Raw genomic sequence first — 22,410 nt, 5'->3', positions numbered from 1 at the left:
GTAATTGCAGCGTTTGTAAAAAAACGGGCTGTACTAGATTTATTGCGAGAACATCACGCGGTCCATAAATTGCAAAAAAAATGAAATAATACTTGTGTCCCCTTTGTGCATAAAGTTTCACGTTAATCATCAATTGTCGGGAATAGAAATGTTAGAATTGTGTAAAGAGTTTCATTTATATAATACTTAACAGCACACTTGAGAACAAATGATTACACATAATTATTTTCATATGTTTATTTATTAGGTAGGTATACCACAAATTCCACAAATATGCTATAACAATCACGCGCATCGCATATTTTGTATATAACTATTTAAATATAAAATGAAAAAGTGTCAAAATTATAAAAGTTATAAAAGTCACAAAAATTAACAAATTAAAATCTACGGACAATTTTGATATTCGCAAATACGTTCAAATCTTGCAGGTTATAGTTGCGTTATCTTTTACACATTGACGAGAATTATTTTTCGAATTTTTCCACATTGCATTGTGCATGTCCGATAACATATTGTTCTTTTCTATAGGCGAACTCTATTCCACGAAGTTGTAAAATACTAACGCGACAATTTAGCCACGTAATAACTTCCAAGAGATCTAGCTGGTCTCTCTCTCTCTCTCTCTCTCTCTCTCTCTCTCTCTCTCTCTCTCTCTCTCTCTCTCTCTCTCTCTCTCTCTCTCTCTCTCTCTCTCTCTCTCTCTCTCTTTCTCTTTCGAGTAATGCATACTGTAATGTTCATTTCGCAGTGTTCAATATGCATAGCGTATTGTATTTGATAAAAGCCGCGCGACGTCAGACGGCTAGATTAGAATTATAAATAGAAATATTCGGAATACAGACAAGTAATATCGTAACTTTTCTAACTGCATAAAATTTAGATAAACTAAACAACTAACAAACCGAACTGTATATTGATGTAAAATTATATTCTAGTATATTTTCTACATATTGTATTTTTCTTCTTAAATCATAACAACTGAAAAAAAATTTACCCCGACGCATTTCGACTAATGCAACTATGTAACTGATATAAATAACTCGTACGAACTTTGCTAATATTGATGATCAATACTGGCAGATATTCACCTAACGGGAGTCCAATTAAACGCGATGTCCTGCATTAATTAGAATATTTAGAGCCACGGCGTGTAGAGTGCCTGGAGCATTTAGGCGATGATTTACAGGCCATGCCGAGGTACAAGTACATGCGCGGGCACGCATGCACGTATACGCATTCAAGCACCCCTCACCCACGAGTCTTTGTTGGAGAGTGCGAGCGTTTTCGAAGCGTGGAAACTATAAAGTATAAACAATAAAACAATCGGATATGGTGACGGTATGGCGATAAATCACGGTGGACACAGTTATCTGCAGTGGCTGCGAAGGGTAACGCGCCGTGGCTTAGCCTTCGATAAATTTAGCTATTGTCGTGTCTAGGATATATTAAATCTCGTTAAAATGTCTTTATGAAACCGCAACGCTGCGCTACGGATTACGAAGAGAGAAAGAGAGAGAGGGGGGGGGAAGGAGATTACGACAATGTAACACAGTATGAATGTTTTAATATAGAACGCTATGTGATTTATAATGTCTATCAGTATAACAGTAATATTTTTCTCAATGCCTTTCAATTATTTGTTCGTTAAAGGTTCTTCTTTAGATAGCGTAAAAGTATATATGCGACTATCAAACAGAGAAAATGCCATGACAGACGATGCAATTATGTGCGGATATTGACACTTGTAAATATTCTCGTTGAAACGTAAATGTAATTTTTTTTCTTTCTATTGATTATTTTCTATGTTGATTTATCCCGCTCATCATCTCCAATTGCTATAAAAAAATGATGAGAATAAAAACAGGTCATTGTGATTTTTTTTGCAAAGGTAAATATATATAGGAAGTAGGAAATTCCTAGGTAAATAAGTATTCACACAAAATTTCAACATATAATAAATATTAGCATATTAACGGTAAAGTTAGACCTCAGTTAGTAACAGTTACAAGGTGGAAAATGTTCGCTATATATGAACCTTCAAACGGTTCTAAGCTGATTAATAATATAATTGAACGTCCGTTTCGTGATATTCGTTGCTTCGACGGATGCAACCGGCGCCGCGGCGTATTTCTTCCGTCACTTTCCATACGAGATTCAGACACCTACGTGCGAATACTCGGTTCAGACTAGAACAATGGCACCCTCGAACGCGGCTCTACCGTGATTATTGTAATGACGGTACCGTTCGCAAATACTTGAATGATATAATTCGTAACCTCACGCCATGGTGAGAATAACGATACCACATATATGGTTGTGTGTATATATATATATATATATATATATATATATATATATATATTGTATATACATATATATAACCACCGTAATTTATTTTCGCGCCTTTTTCCCAACGCGCCGGTTTCAACAATATTTTTCGCATAAATACTTGCGTCCGGAACACACAACGACTTTCACGATTTGTTATCGGAACAAGTCTTCAAACATTAACACATATGTATGTACTATTCGATAATCGATCACATTGAATTCTGGTAAAGATATATCTTTTATTATACATGTTTACATTGTTAAATTCGTAGTATTAAATTATATTCAATTTCAGTAATTTTTAATAATTCCTGTAGGTCGCCACTGCTCTTACTCAATATGTCGTTAATTCGACTAAATCAATGGAGTTAAAAAATAATACTCTTTTTTATGTTAAAATAATTAAACTAACAAAATATAAAATATTGTTTAAAATAAATATAAAATACTGTTAATATAAAATATTGTTTAACTCAAGGTACTGGTTTAAATTTTATCTTTTAATATTTAACAGTGTATCTTAATGCTTTATCGTTTGCAATTATAATTATAGATACAATTTAATTCTGAAATTTTTTATTCGAATAAAGATATAAAACAGATTTACCCGAAAGATGTAGAATAAAAATATAGGCAAGTATTATAACAGGTTGACGGACTAGATCGAAATCTCAGAAACGAACTTGTTTCATATTTGATTAGGATTCTATTTTTTGCCGCTCATTCATTCCTGACCACCACCGTAGAGGGTCAATATTATCACACGTGCTGAGAATGCCGACAGAGAGGCCGTTTGTCACTCCTCGCCCATCGGATGTCTTGTCCTTCGATCGTAGTCCCATTTAAGATTGGGCCCCGACATCGGTACATTTACCGTTGAATCCACTTGCACATCCCCGATAGGCATATATTTACTCGAGTCCGCCCTTTCCAGGTAAAAGCTCGGGCTTCTTCACCATTTGAATATACTTGAAGCTTCGATGAATCTATTTGCATCTTCTTTTAGATAAAAGGGACACTCCCTAAAATAATGAATAGTGACGTCTCCCTCCTTTCGAATGTCACTCCTTTAATTCTTATTTGTACAACGTTCTATTATGGATAATATATATAAAATAGTTTACATATACATGTATATACACACGTCTATAAAATCTGCAAAATTTTTGCAGATTACCTATATAGATTTTAATATTAATGATTAGTTTTTAATTTTTGTTTTCTTGTCTAATTGTAAGTCATATACATATATTCCGTGATCTTATCTTAGGAAACAAAAATTAATGTACATAGAAAATAAGTACCTATATACGCGAGTCGACGCTCGCCGTGTCCGAGAGTCGCGCGCAGGACATTTATCGAGAGGTTGAGTTAATTTCAAGCGTGGAAAAAATATGGAGCGTCCATCTCTTTTTTTTTACGACGGCCGTTTCCGTTCCCGGTAATGTGACTTGTACATTTTTATGCCAGCTCCGGTGCAATGGGCACAGCCGTAAAACACTTATGACACCCGTAGCATAATAATGTTACTTGATAGCGGCTATCTCTCGGTGTATATAACTCATCGCATTCGCCATTTTCCTAATTAATGTTTAATGCCTCGCTATCTGCCCTCCTTGTTCACGATTAAACTTGCACGGTTGATATCACCGGTTGTTATCAACCGATTCCACTACTATTTATTCCGACTCCTGATTCGATCGATTATTTTTCGTGCGATTGTAAATTTACGCGACCATGAGACGAAAAGGAAGGCGAAGAAAAAATTTGCGCATCGTATAAAAATTACTAACATATAAAAATATTAGGAACGAACACTTATCAATCAATTTTATGATAATTTATCGTGTTTTTTCGCATATGCATTGCATTCACCTGATTACGTATAGACACACACGTCTAATATGAAGCGGAATTTTACTTCGAGTAGAATTATAATTTTCTTGTTTTTTTTTTTTTTTATGATTTCAGTATCAAGAAGATAATGATGAATCGGATATAGATGATGAGGCACAAGAGGAAGAAGAGTTACTTTCGCCGCCACTTCAAGTCAACCCACAAGCCCTGGACGCAGCTGGTGCGTCTTCATTAGCACATTTGAACAATTTCATGCATCATCCATTACTAGCGAAGTTTAGATTGGAGGTTAGTGACAGAAGCCTTTTCGTTCTCTTTTTTGCTTCTTTTACATGTTTAATCTTTCGCTACTTGCTTTACATTTCGTTGAATGCATAAGCTGTTTATCGCCAAAACGGCACGAAAACATCCGCAGATCTCGAAAAATAGTCTTATTGTCAAGAATTCTCTATCGTTCGCCCTGTTGAGTTTCCGTGAAGATAAGCAGCCGCATAATTCGTCATAAAACTTGCTCGGCAGGCTCGAGCGTTCGTTGACCTACAAAAGTGCCAAGGTAGAATGACACGAATCGTGGAAAATCGTGAGACAGTCGTAACAGCGGACGTTGACAGTCATAAATGAGTTACCATCGTGACAATAGATTCTTTTTTTTTTTACGCAACAGCCTAAACCGGATGACAGATCTGGCCGAACGCAAATCTCTCTACGATCAATGGTCCGATAAGAGATTGTGCTCTCTCGTGTACAATAGTATTTGTTCGCGGCGTGAAAATGAAGAGAATCTCTTGCGAAGTTAGAAAGTTTCAGCAGAAATAATTGACGCTTTATATTATACTTCTGTATTGTATAAATAATTAAGGTTGTGACACCTGCAAACGTATTTCTTAGTAAAATTCGTAATCGGTTACAACTTTTGAAAACAATGGAATAAATCTTTATACAGTTTTCGTATTAATGAGCAAGGAATGCTCTGATGTCAATTAATTATTCGATAAGAATTACTTTTATCGCTCGATGTTTGCTCGATTGTAAATAACTAATTCGGTATTTTTTAACGGTCTTTTTATAGCGTAACGACGCAGAAATGCTGCAAGGTAGAAACAATTTGGAAGTTCTACAGGCCGCGATGAGCAGTAACTTCGGCCTGTTTCCATACATGTCGCAGCCGCCACCGCCGTCATCGCATATACCGCCACAGCCGTTGCAAAACAACCATCTGCAAGTCGCGGGAAATCTCGGGATTCAAGGAGTTGAGAATCAAGCATTGGGTTGCTCTGCCTCTTCTTCCAGAGTCCCGATTTCTACCACGCCGGCCAACGAATCTTCGCCACCTCGCTGCAGGAATAACGGCGAATCTTCGCAAGGAAGCTCGAGGAATAACGGAGAATCGTTGCAAGGAAGCTCGAGGAATAACGGAGAAGCTCGTGAGGGTGAAGCTCGCGCTGCGTCGGTGAACAGTCAGCATCCATCCGGAGCCAACTGGAGCTTCGAAGAACAATTCAGACAGGTGCGTCAGGCAAATACCTAGCAAGTACGTACGCCTTCCTCAGCTTGTCGGCAATGATCGTGCGATATCGCCGCGTTTTTGGGCGACTAACATGTTTAACGTGCCGTTTCGATTGTCTCTTTCCAATTATTTTTCTCTCTCTCTTTTACCTCTCAATTTAATCACACTTGCACTTTATGTAACTAATATAGCGTATCAATCTCTCAAAATTATATATTACGTGCAATTGTGAAGGGGAAAAATTTGTACGCCTAACACTTTCTCGCTTGATGCTTTTGGTGGAACGCTAAAAGGTTATTATGCTTTAAATTCCAAAGCTTATCAACATGTCTGATTATTTCTCCAAGTTGGACGGTCTATAAATACGTTTAGAAATGAGTTTGGCAAAATAGGCAGAATAGCGATTCGAATTAATAATTGAACGATATTCGAGAGTAGCATCGGCAGCGTAATAGGGGTGCGTTCCACTTATCGCTCGCAACGCTCGTGGAATCATTTCATCCTTGTTGTTTGTCAAATGTTAAACAAGGACGAAATGATGCTCGCGAGCGTTGTGAGCGATAAGTGGAACCCAGTCTATAGGTATGCTGCGCCGCGGTATGGCGCGCGATCGCGCGAACCCGGGCCGAGTGTCGTGGGCGTGAACAACTCGCGCGGTCACCTTTTGTGGGACACTGGTTAGTGCCGCGAGGGACGTGTAATTACGGCGGAACTCTCCCCCTGCGAAAGCGCGAGGCGAGGAGAGACGGTGAACCGGGTGGAAAGAGAGGCGCTTTAATTAATGCAACGATGGAAGCTAATTATTATTTTTACACGGCCGGGAGATAATTACCAGCCGACCGTCCCCGAACGAACGGCGAGTTCGTTGACGGTGGTTCCGCGGCAAGAACGAAAGACGCGATCGGCTCGACACACTGCGAGAAAGGAAGGAAGGAAGGAATATTCGGACCTGGAGTAACGCGCTATTCATAAGACACGTAGAAAGGAGGCTGCGCGCGCGAGCCGGTCAGGGGGATGGGGACCAAGTTATAGAATTAGCTGGACTCGCATCGCAGCCTTGTTAACGCTTTTTGCGGTGACTCCGTCGTGCACTCCGCTCGCGCGGATGCATTTTTGCCATATGGGGTATATGAAATGGCGCGGCGCGGCGATCCGGCCGGGTCGGTCCGGCCGCCCCGCTCGCCCGCGGTTTTCGGTTTTTGCCCCAAGAGGGTGTGGTATTGGATTACCATTTAAATTGTTGTTTCGCGCGCGCGAGCCCGCAAAACGCCGATATCCTTTCATAGTCCGCGTGACAAATCTGCTGAGGATTCGCGTCGCAACTTTTAAAACTAACCATACCGATATACAATTCAGCTACAAAATATAAGTCCGAGAAATCTATGAAATTCTATGAATTTTTTTCGAAAAACTATTAAGAATGGCTTTCGCGTAATTTTAAGCGAAAAGTTCTTTTATTTAACAGAGTATCGGCCTAATAGCGTATCATCGATTAAAGCATACAACAAGCGGACGAATGCGGATAAACGGCGCGCGAAAGACGAGCGCGGGTAACGAGAAACAACGTGCGCGGGGGAATGGAAATAGAAGTCTCCACCTACTTGGCGAACGGCGCCCGCATCTTAGGGATCGCATCCATCATTCCGGCGAGGGCGTACAAGCTGCTCTTTAATCTTTCTTCTTCGGCGTGATGGTGGTTTCGTCTGTTTTACTCTTCCTTCTATTTTTTTTCCGAGGTGTCGGTAATCGTTCGCGTACCGCGGCTCTCGCGTTTTTTCTTTTTTTTCGCGAATTTCTTGAAGCTCTCGCCGCGCTCTGTTCCGAGCCTCGCGGCTTTAAAACGTCGTTTACCCTTTTATCCAACGCGAATCTCGCGACGCTTCCGCGCGCGGTTGTCTCTTTCCATCGAGATTCGAAGGAGATTTAAAGATGTTTTTAGAACCAGACTCGGGCTAACTCGGGGGAAAATAAAAGCGCCCGACCTCCGGACAGGTTTATAGTCAGTTGGTTATTGTCTTGAAATAGGGTAAGCAGAGGGGCGGGACGGGGGCCGACTACTCCGGAGTACGTCGCGTACCATCCGACGTATCGGGGGCCAGGAACTTGTTTCAGTAAAACAACGATCGCACACCTATCGTACACAAAGTAGTCCACCGACACCAGTGATACCCAACACGAACAACAACGCGCCCATACGAGGCCCTCCTCTCCTCTCCTCTCCGTCTCGCCCCCTTCGCGCTCGCTCGCTCGCACGCACCCACACGCGCGCATGGCACGTCCTACCCCGTGCAACAACGCTGACCGTGCACTCGAGAGCTACCACGGCAGTATAATACTGTAGGACTATACTTTGCAGCCATTGTGAAATAACTCGTAAACCTCGCAAATTGCCAGCTATTTCGCTCTTATACACGCGTGCACACCTTTTACGCCGTGTTCCGTCTCTGTGTATACTGCGTGTTCGACCGTAGATCGAGAAGGTTGACTGCTCTTCTATGAGCGTGTATATATTCGCGCGCGTGAACCGAGGTGCGTGTGCAGGACACTCGTACGCACCGAAGACGCGCTCGGCACATAAAACCGGCCATAAATTCGTCCAAATTCCATTCTTTGCTTTATGAAAATTTTCTTTAATAAATGTGTGCAATTATAAATCGTTGAAAGAGAAGTTGCAGCTTAGTTTGCGACTTGCATCTGAGAAATCAAAATTTTAACTTGCAATTAAATTTTTTATCTGAATTTTATTCAAGAGTTCTAAGAAAAATCTATATTTCATACTTGTGTGTGTGATTATCAAGATGTTTGTTGTCAAATGACCATTGCCTGACTTTTCAATGGTGCCCTGCAAGTGCACCATTGAAAAAATATAGTCACAGAATGGTAGATCATACTAAACAGCGAAAGAGTTTTCTCTACCATTTTTATTTCTACCTTAAAAAAGAGATACAACCCAGCCCAGTTAACGGAATCACCCTGTGTAGAGCATACAAAATTAGGGTACTTTGAACATGCCACGACGAGACGACTGACGATGACGAACGCGCGCACGTATACTGGATTGCCCTCGAGTTATCATTGTGATTATGCAAATGCATTATCATTATGCAAATGCAGCGGGGCACCTAAAACTCTGAATGTGATCCGTCGTCGTCGCTGCCGTGGTGGTTGGCGCGCTTAACGTGGGACGTGGACGAATACGGTCCTTTGTAATTTCGACAAACAACGCGGTTTTTGCTCGAGCGTGGAATCTCCGCGTTTCTATCTTCGTGAATCGTTCGAAGGATGGAAAGGAAGGTCGCGCACAGCTTTTCTCACTATCTTTCCGGATATATTTTGTATCGTTCTATGAAAGTAAAATTGTATTCTCTCGGCTCTCGTGACTCATCTAGACATGCGCGATAGTTTCTCACGCGGTTCTTCATAGCTGAATAACAAATATTTCTATATGCGTCTATTTAACGCGGACAGCGGCTAATCACGCTTTCGTAGTTTCACAAAAAAATCACATTAACGTTAACCAGGAACTTTGGATTTCTAGCTATGTTAACTCGTTACATATAAGAAAGCATGATAAGACGACTCAGTTGTTTTCTCACTATTTTGGAGCTTACAATGTGTAACATTGTGTCGTGACATACCGTCGTTACCAATGACGCGTAAAGCGTCGCGGGAAAACAGCCGGTGACGTCTGCACGCTTATTTTCTCTGAAATATTTGCTTTTACATATTTATATATTTTATACGTATACGTACATATATATTTTTTTGCACGGCTTATACTATCTTGCAAAACGCAGCAAAAACGAGCCATTATCACCTACACGTGCCATACGTTGAACGTCATAAACTTTATCAATACTTATAATTAATTTGCATTTCAGTGTAGGAAGGTAATTAAAGTTATATCGCATCTAAATGCGCAATTGTGCACTTCGCTTTGTACGATAACGAAAAAAAATTTCTCGCCGTATTGCTTGCTCTACCTCATATCGGACGTTACTTTATTCCACACTATCGATATACGAGATAATTATATGGATAAATTATATAATTCTAATGTTTGTTTCATCCAGTTTGAAATATGAAAAGAATAATGCCGAATATTTCCTTTCTTCTTTTTTATTTTACGTTATACTGCAGCCGGTCGTTCTTATTCCTGCTTATCGATCAATTAACCGAGTTACGCATGCGAAAGCGCAATTACCGCACGGTGCAACGAGATTATTATTGAGCGTTGCATACGAGTGATGCATATGTTCGTTTGAACGGTTCCATTGTCCCGGTTCCCCTGTCGTTTCTGGAATATAGGAGAAAGGGTTTGGTACTCGAGTGTTTCCCTTAAATGACGCAATTGGCAAGAAGAGAATTAAATCTCGCAACGCGCGACAACCTCCACGGGCATCGCCCGCAGAAGCATTAGATTTGTCTGCCGCGCGCTTCGTATAATTCACGATGCGCGATATCAAGAGACACGCGGTATTAACGGTGATGTACAGCGTAAATCTGTTAACCAAGTCCCGTCCAAGCGCGCGACACGACTTCAACATTGCGGGCAAAAAAAGGAAGGAATAAAAAGAGCAGCACCGACGATAGAGACTCAGACTCAGACGGAAGCCAGATGAAAATAGCTACACACGTTGCATTCGAGAAAGCCTTATACCGAGCTAATTTACTTAGTCCGTGCAACACCTGCATCACTTATCCGTAAGCGGCCTGGCGGCGCTAGTTCTTACGTTTTTTTTTCTTTTTCAAACGATATATTGACCCGCGGATTCCTCGTGTTTACTCAATAATTGGATGAGGCTGTAAATATGGCTATTAAGCTACCTACGCTTTCCGCGCGCTCGTTATAAGCAGCCAATTGCGAGGCCGTTCGTCTTCTCCCTCCGCGGTCAGCGCGCCTGAGACTGCTGCGGATCGCTTCGCCTCTGGAATATAGCCTAGTTCGACACGATCATATTTTTCTTCGAGTCGAGGCAAGTCGGTGCCTCGGCTAAACAGTGGGAATAACGCGATTTCACCGCCGGAGCGAGGCGCAGCTCCGCCGAACCTTCAGAGACGCTCTTCGCTTACGCTCCGATATCCTGCAAGCGAGATAAAAGGCGTCAATTTCTAAAGGATGCCATTACGGACTTGGAAATTGAATCCATGAGATGCTACTACCTTTTGGAGTAGGGCTGATTTGCTTCGAAAGATTCGAAGCTTCGACATTAAAATCTTCGAAGATCGAAGTTTCGAAGCTTCAAAGCTTCGAACTTTCCAAACTTCGAACCTTTGAAATTTCATACTTCAACCTTCGAAGCTTCGAAGAACCAAAATTATACAATTATTAATTTAATGTAATAGTAATAGTTACCGCAATAGGCACACATTTATAAAATTATATGACAAAATCCGAATAAAATTTCTAATATTGCAATTATGCATTCTAATATATTGAAGCTTCGAAGACTGGCACCTTTAAAGACTAATATTTGAAGCTTCGGGATAAAAGACTTCGAAGTTTCGAAATTAACTTTGAAGCTTCGAAGCCGTCGAAGAGTAACAGCTCTATTTCGGAGTATTTTAATTAATGACACAAACAGAATTAAACGAATCAAATATGGAACCAATGGTAATTACTTTTGAAAAACGAGCACATCTCGTACGAAATCTACCGCTTCGCGCAACGTACGTGACATTTTTTAGATAAATTGGCGCAAAAATTAGCTCAGAATTAGCAATTTTCCCTTCCACCCGGATAATCATCTCCGTCGATCTTCACAATGCACAGTTAGCTAGTAAAACGGCCGAGTATATCGTGAGCAACGGTCGTTCGTAATTCTCCGTAATTTCGTTACGATTATTATCGCGAGGCACGCTCTAGACAGCGCGACACTTTGAGCAGCTGGTTTAAAGGGTTCGTTACGCCGCATGCTGATTCGCAGAAACGAGATTTTCAACAACAGGATGTGACATATCGTTGATCAACTTGACAGTGCCTTTCTTCCTAGTCGGGTATTGCGTTTTTTTTTTTAATCATTTCCTGCCTTGTTTTCTCGCATTACAAACGTAGAATTATATCGCTACAATAAACTCGAATATACATTCTTTATAATACATAGTACCGCTATTAAAAGATACGATCGATTTTTTTAAATGGATAGTTTAACAATATTACTTGTGTAATATGTCTCGTCTCTGTTTGGCGCAAGAAAGATCCGCGATGTTTTTCGACTCACCGCGGGAATAACGTTCGCAATAACCCCTCTTATCGCGTGGCCCCCAATTCTCCAGTGTACGCCTCAAGACATGTGTGCAACATCTTCTTCCGCTTCTTCCGTTTGGCTGCGGTGCCGCGCGTGTAAACATAACATAGTATATACCGTCAACTTTTTCTTTTCTTCGCGTCTTCCTCCTTTATTCTTTTCAATTTCTTTGCTTCGGTAGTCTATATTTTTTCACGTTCTTCGTACGCGAATAGGTAGTACGTAGTACATTAAATGCAAATGCCTATTCTTTAATGTTGAATAATCTTTACGATATACGCGTTAGGTTTGTACGATAACTACGATAAGGCAAACGCGAACGAGTGTCAGCGTGTGGGAGGGATGCCGGGATGCGTGTTGGAATTCGGGGATGTCTCCATCTCGTCCGGGCAGACTTGAATCTCATCGGCGCGACGGAGAGTTATATTTTGACCCCGGTTAGCATACCAAAGATGCATCATATTATACGGCTCGCGCTCGCTATTATAATGAATATCTCCAACCGACGTATAAGCATATATGTAAAGCACGCGCGTTTTCATGGGGTGTCACGCTGTCACAGACGATCGCGCGCGTATACGTCGCGTTAGTATACGCGCCGATATACGTGCACGGTGGCCACGCACACCGACGCGCCTGCTGAACATCACGGCTCCGCAGTCCGCACGGAGAAAGAGAGAGAGGGCGAGAGAGAAGGACGAGTCAGGGAGATATCATTTGAATTTCAATGAATCATGTGGGTGCAAGTGTCGTTCGTATTCATTCGGTCCACATTCGTGCGTCTATACACACCGACAGAGAACACATGTGTATACGTGTGCGCGCACGCGAGACCGCGTAACGACGCGACGTGAACACGCGCCCTTCTTCTCTCGTGTACGTCTCCGTGTAAAATATTGTCTTCTTTTAGTCCTCATCGTCTCTCCACCTCGTTTATCCCCCGTGTAGCGAGAGAGGAGACAAATGTCGGAATCTTCTCCCCTCTCCCCCCTTTCTCTCCCCTTCCTCCCTTTCTTTATCCGAGCATATTCACGCGCGTGTATTTGTCGGCGAGCGACACAAAAGTGTCCCACAATTGTACCAGCGTCCACAAAAGGAGATAATCTCCGATCGTTTTTACAGAGAGACGGCTTTTCCGCTTCGCACGCATCGGGTATCAAAGCCACGATGCGCGGGTCTCGCTATATGACCCCCTTTCCTCATCCATTCTAATGCCACTCGTAGTAGCCGTATCAAATTAGCCACGATTTTTCTTTACGCCAGTTACGAATGACCGTAGGCGATTTGTTTCTTCGAGATTGTTAGGCGTATTTCGTCGCGCGATGCTGTCGACATGGAACGATTTTTTTTTATTCTAAAATTTTTACCTGAAGTTGGCGACGTCGTGGGTGTTCATTGAGGATTCGATTTTCTACCTTATTACAACTGGGATAGATGATTGGACGAACGTTTAGTTTAAATAGGATTAATTTGAGAGATGTCAATTTATTTATTTCAACTGTTTTTAAAAACTTTTTACATTTAAGTGTAAATTGAAAAATAACGTAAATACGCAGTATATAATAATTCGCATTTACCATTTTTTATATGATTACACTTTAGGTATTTATTATGTATTTTATATTGTTAGCACAATTAAGAATTAATGTATAATTAGACATAATTTCTATACATATTTATATTAACTTTTCTCGTAGAAAAAGTGCGAAAAAAAGAGAAGGGGGAAGAGAGAGAGAAAGAGAGAGAGAGAAAGAAGAGTGATCGGCTTTGTTTCGCGCATTATCCGTCGAAATCTTACGACGACAAAGACTCGAGTAAGTACTGACCCGGAAAGGAAGGCGTACGTCGTCGTCGTCGATGCGCGCGGCGCGCGGCGCACCGATGCTTCCGCGATTATTCCGCACATAAATACATGGTGCGAGGTTTTTACTTGTGGAAAGACATTGTGACGGATGGGAGACGCGTCTTCGTTAAACGGCCCGACGCGTAGCGATAAATGCCGTGCGGCCCAAACGAAAGCGCGAGCGACCCTTGTCCTTTTCGCGCCTATCTCCGCGAAAATTATATATAATGGTTAAGAGGCGCGCGTGCGAAAGTTTGGGCAGCTGCCGAAAAGTGACGGTTGCACCGAGCGCAATAACGGTGTGGCCCGGCACTCGCACGCACTTGCCCTCATTGCATCGGTACCGCGTACCGAACATTCGCGGTAGTACCGTTTGCGTATATCGGCGACATTACCTGCCTGCATGTGCTGCACGTTGCGCGTCTCGTATATAGCTGTCTCGCTTCAGCCGCACATTCGCGCGCGGAACTCGTGCGTTCGACTTTTGTGTCGCGCACGGATTGCCCGGTGAAACCGGGCATCTGCCACTTTGTGTGGATTCATTTATCAGTGCGTATATATACGGACGCGGAAACGCCATGGCCCTTCTTCGTCGATCTCGTGCACGCGAAACGATGCGGAAATTATTAGAATTATCGAAAAAGATTACCGCGCAAAAACGATGCGACGTTCGATACGATAAACGGAAAAGCCGATCGAGGTCATGAGATAACTTTCTTAATTACATAGGGACAGTGGTCCCGATATTTCCGGTATTGTCGAAACTATTTATCGTTATGCAGTTATTTCGCGTATGGGAACGCAGGTGCTGGCGAGAATATGTACATGTACAGAGACGTTTGTGAAATATCAGATTATCAGAAAATTTTGTCACTGCCTGATATAAAAATAAATACAAATTATTCGATGGGTGAATTTCTTGTAGCGACGTCAAAATTTTTTATTTTTTCTTCTTTTTTCTTAACGCGACGTATCTTGGCGAAATGATAAGTATACGAAGGAGCGGTGGCGGGACAGGGAGGTAAAGAGCGCAGGCACGTGTGGGACGCGTCATTTGCTTAATTGCGCTATTTCAGAGACGCCCGGTCGCATTATTCGACCACGCGTGCAACCGCACGACGATGCACACGTTCGCCGTACGTCTCGCCAATCTGAAAGATTCGCACGCGCGAAGGCAAGAGAGAGAGAGAGAGAGAGAGAGAGAGAGAGAGAGAGAGAGAGAGAAACCTCCTCGGCCAGAGACCGCGCAACACACACTATGTAGCGCGACGCGATGCGATCTCCGACGCTATGATTTAATTAGACGGAGAACAGACAGCAAGCGTATCTAGCGAATCGTGTGACGGCGCGCTACGGCAATTAAGGGATCGTAAATTATTTCCCACGTTAGCTAAAATTTCACCGTCAATTTATTACGCATCGAACTTTCCAATCGTGGAGAGATTGGAAAAAACGCGCAAATATTCACGCACAATCGATTATTAGTTTATAAAATTACTTTCAATTATATACAAAAAAGTATATAAATAAATCGTGAAGTGAGTAATTACGTGGCAATCGGCGCTGATTCAATGGAAGTCGCCTAACATCACAGAATTATCGTGCTCAAAGTAACTTATCTTTCCATATGGTAGGCGTGTCGCAAATGTCGCGGTGCATCGAATGATGTGGGAAATTAAGACGGCTCCGGGGATCGGAGCGACGTGTATATTTAAGGAACGTTTGAAAACGGAGAATGGAAAATGGGAAGCGCGGACATCGAGAGAGAGTGGTACACTGATGGAAGGATACGACGATAGGGGGGAAGGAACGGGAGGGGGGCGGAGAGGCAGGGAGGACTGGCTTTTGACACGACACGTGTCGGTCGTCTCCCGTGCGAGATCTAAGACTTGCGCCTAGCTTCCGCTAATCCGAGAATCGGGCCTTTTAATGCGGGGACGAGGTTTCGCGATTATAAATATCAGAGATACCGGGAAGCCGACCCCGGGGAGATGTCTAGACTCCAAGTGAAACTGCCGACGTTCCTGGGGGAGGTGCGTATAGCGCACTCGTTCGCGTCAAACGGACCGAGGAACGCCGGCGCTCATCTTCTCGCTAATTCTAAAAATCACTTTCAGCCTTAAGCGGGGTTTTTGCGCTCGCGATCAAGTAAACAATACAATTTTATTCCCAAGTCACCGTCGTTAACACTACTGTTGAGGTTGTGTGACATCCCGTAGGCGTAAAAGTACGTTTTAAACCCTTGTCCTTTCGTAACGAAGAGTTACGAGCCGACTGCTCGCAGCTGCGAAGGGGCATATAACTCGGTTTCGGAAACGTTAGTCAAACGGAAAGGCGCGATAGGAAAGTCGGGGTATTACGTGTAAGATGAATAGAGAGAAAGAGAGACCGACTAATGGCACGCGACTCCCACTCGAGGCGTCGAAACGACTAGTAAAATAGGAGGCCGATGCCGCGTTTGAGATAATTTTAGGAGAAGTCGGTGACGAAGGACTGCTGCGGTCCAGATGCATCCGCGCAACGCGCGCTGTATTGTTGCGCGGTACGGTGTCACTATTTTTAGCGTAAAAACTGGAGGAGCGAGGATAAAACACTCCTTTTAGTCCGCTTTTTGCGTTATTACAGTCGCAGGCTGCCATCCGATCATGAGAGAGAGATATGGATTATTATACAAGGTCTCTCTTACAGGTCATGAGTTTCATGTTAATAACGAATTAATTCTATATGAATTTTATTTACACATACAATTATATATCATATACACATACGAAGGGTATAGGGGGAAAATGATCAATGTCCATCCGGAGTAATTTCGAGAAAAACACAATTTTAAATTTCAAGACATCAGATATCTTAGGAAAGTATTGAAAAAAATTAGTACAAAATTTAGTAAATTTCTGAACGCAGCCTTAGTGTTTACTTACAAGTGTTTACATTGTATGTTTGACTTTGATGTTTCTTTCTCCCAAGCGCGTGGGTTATGATCGTTTTTTTTTCCCCAGTACACGTCTTTCGGCCTTATTTCCAGTGAATCGTAACTGTTCTTGATCAAAACAATAAGAATTATAAAAGTTCTTTAAAAATGCTACAAAATAGCATAATCCGATCAATTTCGGCAAAATGTGAACTTTGATGGTTTTTCTTTTGTACCCTTCATATGTTATATCATAATTATATCCTAAGTATTTCTTATATTGACATATTGAAACATTATTCGAATGAAGAAACCACAATTGACATTGCTTTCTTGAATCATCGATTGATAATGATAATTAAATTCCATCATAAACGCGCGCAGATAGCTGAGTAACTTTCACAGACACAATTTCGTGTCAACTGCGATCGAGCCAAACCCTTTCCATTCGTGCTAATTTCTTTCTTGCTCACGCGGCACGCCACTCCCGCGTATCTCTAAAAAAGCACGTGCCACACTTTGTACGACGCTTACATCATAAATGGCCTCTCACGAGTGTGCTGAGCTGTTTTACCCGTCGAAGCAATTTTACTCGAACACATGCCGGATCCGCTCGGCTTTCTCGCGTATACAGGAACGAGGAAGTTACTATAGTGTGAAAATAATTAGACAAAGAAATCGTGCGCATCTCCCGTTAATCCCGTTATAATTTCTCGTTCGATTTTACCACTCCGTTCGTCCGTTCACACACCGTCGTCGTTACGATCCTCTCGTCGTATCTCGAGCAAACGCTGACCGCTAATAAAACCCTAAATAAACCCGCGGTGACGATTGTAACTTATGCACCGCATATTATGCCGCGTCGTGCTCCGGTTTGCCTTTACATACATCGCGCGTGCAGTTGCGTGTAACGTCGCGTGCACTTGAAAACGAACGCACGATGCGCTGGGTCTCTTATCCTTGGAGAATATCTTCTTTCACTGTACGTTGTGGAATCCCGTACAGAGACGCGTTAGCTCTCGCAATTAGCTTTGGGATGGCTCGCATTCTTTATAGGATGACGCACTTTCGCCGACAACGATACTTAAAAGTGTTAATTACATTATAATAATATAAGCAGCGTTTGATGATGTTAATGAAAATAACAACGATGACAAAAAGCATCTTTTTCAGCGAGACACTCTTACGTAAAGACCGAAAAATTTCTTTCTACCAGTTAATTAATCAGAGTATCCTTAAATCGTTTAAAATGATTGAACAAAATTTTTTTGTGATAATTAGTTTGCATGAACAATGCGCCGAAGCCTGCGAAGAAGCACGAGTGTTCGCGTTTAAGGAGAAACGATGGAAAACTCCCGAGGAAATTGTCGGAAAAGTGTGACGAGTGGGGGATGATGCCGTGAGTCGTAAACTGTTAAGTATCAGACGGCGAGTAGAAAACGAAGCTGACGAAAAGGGGAAATGCGGGACCGTGGGACGGAAACGGATGCAGAAGCAATAACTTCCTCGTAGATTTATACGACCGTCGTGTGGTCGGGCCACAATGAGCACCGTAGATCGCTCTTTCTTTACTCTTTAATATTATCCTGCGCTTTATCACCTTACATTCTTTCCGAAAAGTCTTCGACATACAAGTGTCGTTTGTTCAGAGCAAACAACAATAATACAGTCAGTAGATAGGAAATTGTGCTCGATATTTTCAGCTGTTCCGATCGAGAAGAATTTGTCCTACTCTCTTTACTTTATCTGTTTATATTTTACAATAAGAGCGGGGAAGAAAACAAAATAGGGAGAGTGTCAAGTATAACAAGTGTGTCATCAAGTATGCTGCGCACTGCCCGCCTCGTGTAGCAGGATTTTGATTTTGTTTTTTAAATCACTTGTGCTCGCTCTGGCGTTCATCATTCTCAAATCAACTTCTCAATGTAAGTTCTTTCCTCTTTCCTTCCGTTCAATATCGCCGCGGGCGAGCGATAATAGCCACAAAAAAGCCTCGGACACGTTTGAACAAGAGAGGGCATTACGTATTCATCTGCGTGCCTCCCTCGTCTCGTGAGGGAATCGATCTGGATCTCGAAGTTCGTGAGTCCAATGATTAAAATGGCATTAAGATACACCCGTGATATCGAACTCGCAACAAGATCGTCCGAATTAGGATTTCTCTTACATGGGGTGCGCATCGCTTCGCACGGAGGCCCTATCTCTCCCCATCACGCGCGCGCATTATACACGCCACTAAATTCCGTGTAAGCGTCGAACATCAAAAGATGGCACTTGACGATGAAATTGATTTGATTGTTCGTAGCCCTCGAGCTAATCTCTCGAATCTCATAATTTGTATGAAATTTCAATCGTGCATCCCCCAACCGGGGAACGCCATATCTTATCTCGCGATCTAATATTCGTATCGAATAAAATCTCGGGATTCTGTCGACGGGCGATGGCGATATCATACTGTTTCCATAATTTATGTACGCCTGGACGAAAGGGAAATATGATTAACGATAAGTCACGGGGATCACGAGGCAGCGATGGCGATATGATATTACGAGCGAATCATTAAGGTATCTTTTAATCGACACCACACGCATATACGAGCTGTAACGCTATTAACAAGCGAAGAGTTGTGACCTCTCCCCCTTTAATCGATCGCTTAATGATCGAACCCGAGCGATCGAACTATCTCTCGCCGGTAATTAATAGGAACAAGCGATGAAAAATGATCGAGCCGTTTGCACGCCCATCCGAGTATCGGGCATCGATCCACGGCTTTTATCTCCGCGCTTATTGTGCCGGCCTAGAAAGGTAGATTCGGACCGATTTCACGCGATCTTATCTCCCTTAACGATTCAATATCAATATCGTAAACTTTATCTGACAAGTAAACCCCTTCTACCCTCGCGATTGAAATGAGACTTTGGGAAATGATTTAAGCCTAAGAATCATTTAAAGCTAGTCAGATTTGCTGCAAAATTTCCAGGAGCACCAGAATTCGGAATCATTGTTGGGGCGCTTGGTGGGGTCTACCGCCCAAACCGAGGGGCTGGTCACTTCGGAAATCATTGAACCACTTGATTCGAAATCGCATAGGAAATCGCGGAGAATCACTGGAAATCAATGGAAGTCGAGTGATTTCTCTTTGCATTGAGGAATCATGTGAAATTATAGAGGAAATCGTTACGAAATCACACAAATTCGGAAATCGCTTGAAATCACAAATGTTTTCAAGCTATTATAATATGTATACTACAAGAGTATCTACGATTTCATTGGTCGAAATCTAGTAAATCTATTCACTTTTCGTATTTTTGCCTCGTGAAAAGATACGTAATAGGCCCCCAGGTTTCATCCTCTCTATGCCACGGTACTAAGTTGAGCGTCATGTTTTTCCCTTATGCGCAGAGGCGGGATGTTCTTTCGTTGAATATATATTACGGTGCCGCTGAGCACAGCGCGACCGAGCAAAGCCGAAATAAAAAACAATCGACACCGAGCTCGACACCCAATGTAACAATGACGATGAGAGAGACGTAGGGGAAATAAATTTGGAAAATGTAATAAAAAAATCAGATTCACGTACAGACGAAAGTTCAGAAGAAAGTAAACAAGAATTATTAGAGAATTTGACCATTCTTTCTGAAGGTCGTCTAGAATTAAAAAGTTATAATAAATTCAAAACTCAACTTCATACACAGAGTCCATTTGTTGTTGTAAGAGATCAATTGAATAATGAACTGTTGGCTATTAAATAAAAATTCGTTTAACTTAAGTAGTGATCGGTTACAAAGGGTTCGAGATTCGGAATTGACAAAGAATAAAAAGAAAATTCAAATAAATGGCGATAAATGTAATGAGAAACAGGTTTTCTTTAAAAAATGCGAGGAAATTAATATTGGTGATTGATGTCTATTTAGAAAATGTAATAGTACTAAGTGCTTTGTTGGTATGATTTTGAGCTTTGCTTATTTAGAAGGACAAACATTAAAAAGTCATGAATATTCTAGTTCTTACGCAGAAATAAAAGGTAATATCAAAGAGATTGGTGTATTGTGTTATTGGTATGAATTAAAATCAAATAAAAAGCTGATACCTGTACCAATGGATGTACATAGTTATATAAACGTATTTAACTGTCTATTTAAACATATTTTTAACTCTTAAATTAACAATTATTACAGGTCTTCTGGCGATAGCCGTTTGTAAGCAAGGCAAGCCCTACTTGCAATAAAAACTATTAAGCAAATAAAAAATAATAAATTTATTAATTTTAATTTAATAATATTAATAATATTAATTTAATAAATAATAATAATAATTAATTAATTAATTTTCTGTTTGTTATAATCTAGAAATCATTGATTTTGAAATGTCAAATTCATTAGAATTCATTAAGAATCATGCGAATTCATGAGGAATCACAGGTAATCGTATACATTTTGAAATCGCGGAAATCCTATAGGCAATCGTTAGAAATCGATTTCTTTTGGAAATCATTGGTCCATTGAAATCGAGAGTGACCAGCCCCTCGGCCCAAACTAATAAATGATCCTGGAGGCGTGCCTAAATCATTTCCCAAAGTCTCATTTTAATTGCGAGGATAAAAATTGAAATTTAATCAATCAGAATAAAGAAAATTGATCTCAAGTTTAGTGAACTTTGTTCTGATTGGTCAAATTTCAATCCAATCTCAATCCCAATCCATAGTCTGATACGGACTTAAAGGGGTTTACTTGTAAGACTGGCTGTGTACAAGCGAACCTCGGTCGCTTATACGACGCTCATACGACACTCTCCCAGCGAGAGAGAGAAAGATCCGAGGTCCGTTTCGAGGACGACGCGATGGATAGAATAATTAGCTTGAGCGGCAGACGTTTACCGGCATTACGCGTCACACGACGCGAAGAGGTATTGCGCGGCTCGACTATTCAGGGTACAGTGAGTGGTACACACTCGGCAACAGCGGCGCTACACATGCACACACACACACACACCTGCACCCGCGCGGGTGGAGAGGCTTTTAATATTCACGTCGCGGCGATCAAGACAAATTGAAATCCAGTCCTCGGGCCGCGCCATTCACGGCTACGCGCCATCTCCAGCCTTTTGTGACGTGATTTAGAGTCTCCCGCATATTATTAGTGAGCCGATAATGGGACGAAGTCCGAGATCGCCGAGGTGAATCTGTAATACGGTTCGTGGCATCCGGACGCCTTTTATCCCGAACGCTGCGCGACCGCACGAAGAAAAACGCTTCTTACGTTCCGCGTCAATTCGTTCCGTTCGCACGTGGAATCCCGAGGAATATCATTCGCGGTTTTCAAGGATTCTCAACACACTACGACCACCGATGACGACCCATTCGAGCGAGATGTCAGCCCCGTCGCGCTTCTCGAGAATGTAAAATTGTCGCCTATACCAACCTGGCGTTTCCTCGGCAGTTATAAATGCCAGTTATAACCTCCTCTAAAGTCTGAATAAAATAACTTCCGCGGTAATGCATTTTTTTTCGCCGGGAAAATTATTCCTAATTAAACAGCTAATTAAACAGTTGGAAAAGCATGTACTTAAAGGTAAAACTTATGATATCGTGATCTTCTTGTGCACCGAGTACAATGGCTCACTGTATGTAGATTGTATTATTTTTCCAATTATGATTGCGATTATGCCTTTCTCTTTTTCTTTTGATTACACGCGGATCGTCTTTTAA

At 41.9% G+C, this 22,410-nt stretch overlaps 1 protein-coding gene across 2 annotated transcripts in view; it reads left to right on the top strand.

Moving 5' to 3' along the window:
• LOC112457202 (protein dead ringer) overlaps nt 1–22,410 on the top strand; it is a 112,345-nt gene that overhangs the window by 36,378 nt on the left and 53,557 nt on the right. The window contains exons 2-3 of one of the 2 annotated variants that reach the window (XM_025020132.1): nt 4,306–4,411; nt 5,261–5,698. In XM_025020132.1, coding sequence (XP_024875900.1) covers nt 4,337–4,411; nt 5,261–5,698 — 513 coding nt within the window. In that variant the 5' untranslated portion in view covers nt 4,306–4,336. Of the gene's footprint in view, nt 1–4,305; nt 4,480–5,260; nt 5,699–22,410 lie in introns of both variants that reach the window. The other variant, XM_025020130.1, reaches the window with a different exon arrangement.

This window comes from Temnothorax curvispinosus, unplaced genomic scaffold (genome assembly GCF_003070985.1).
Source record: "Temnothorax curvispinosus isolate PA1 unplaced genomic scaffold, ASM307098v1 QBEX01007608.1, whole genome shotgun sequence".
Taxonomy (NCBI): domain Eukaryota; kingdom Metazoa; phylum Arthropoda; class Insecta; order Hymenoptera; family Formicidae; genus Temnothorax; species Temnothorax curvispinosus.
This window is presented reverse-complemented; position numbering and strand designations above follow the sequence as displayed.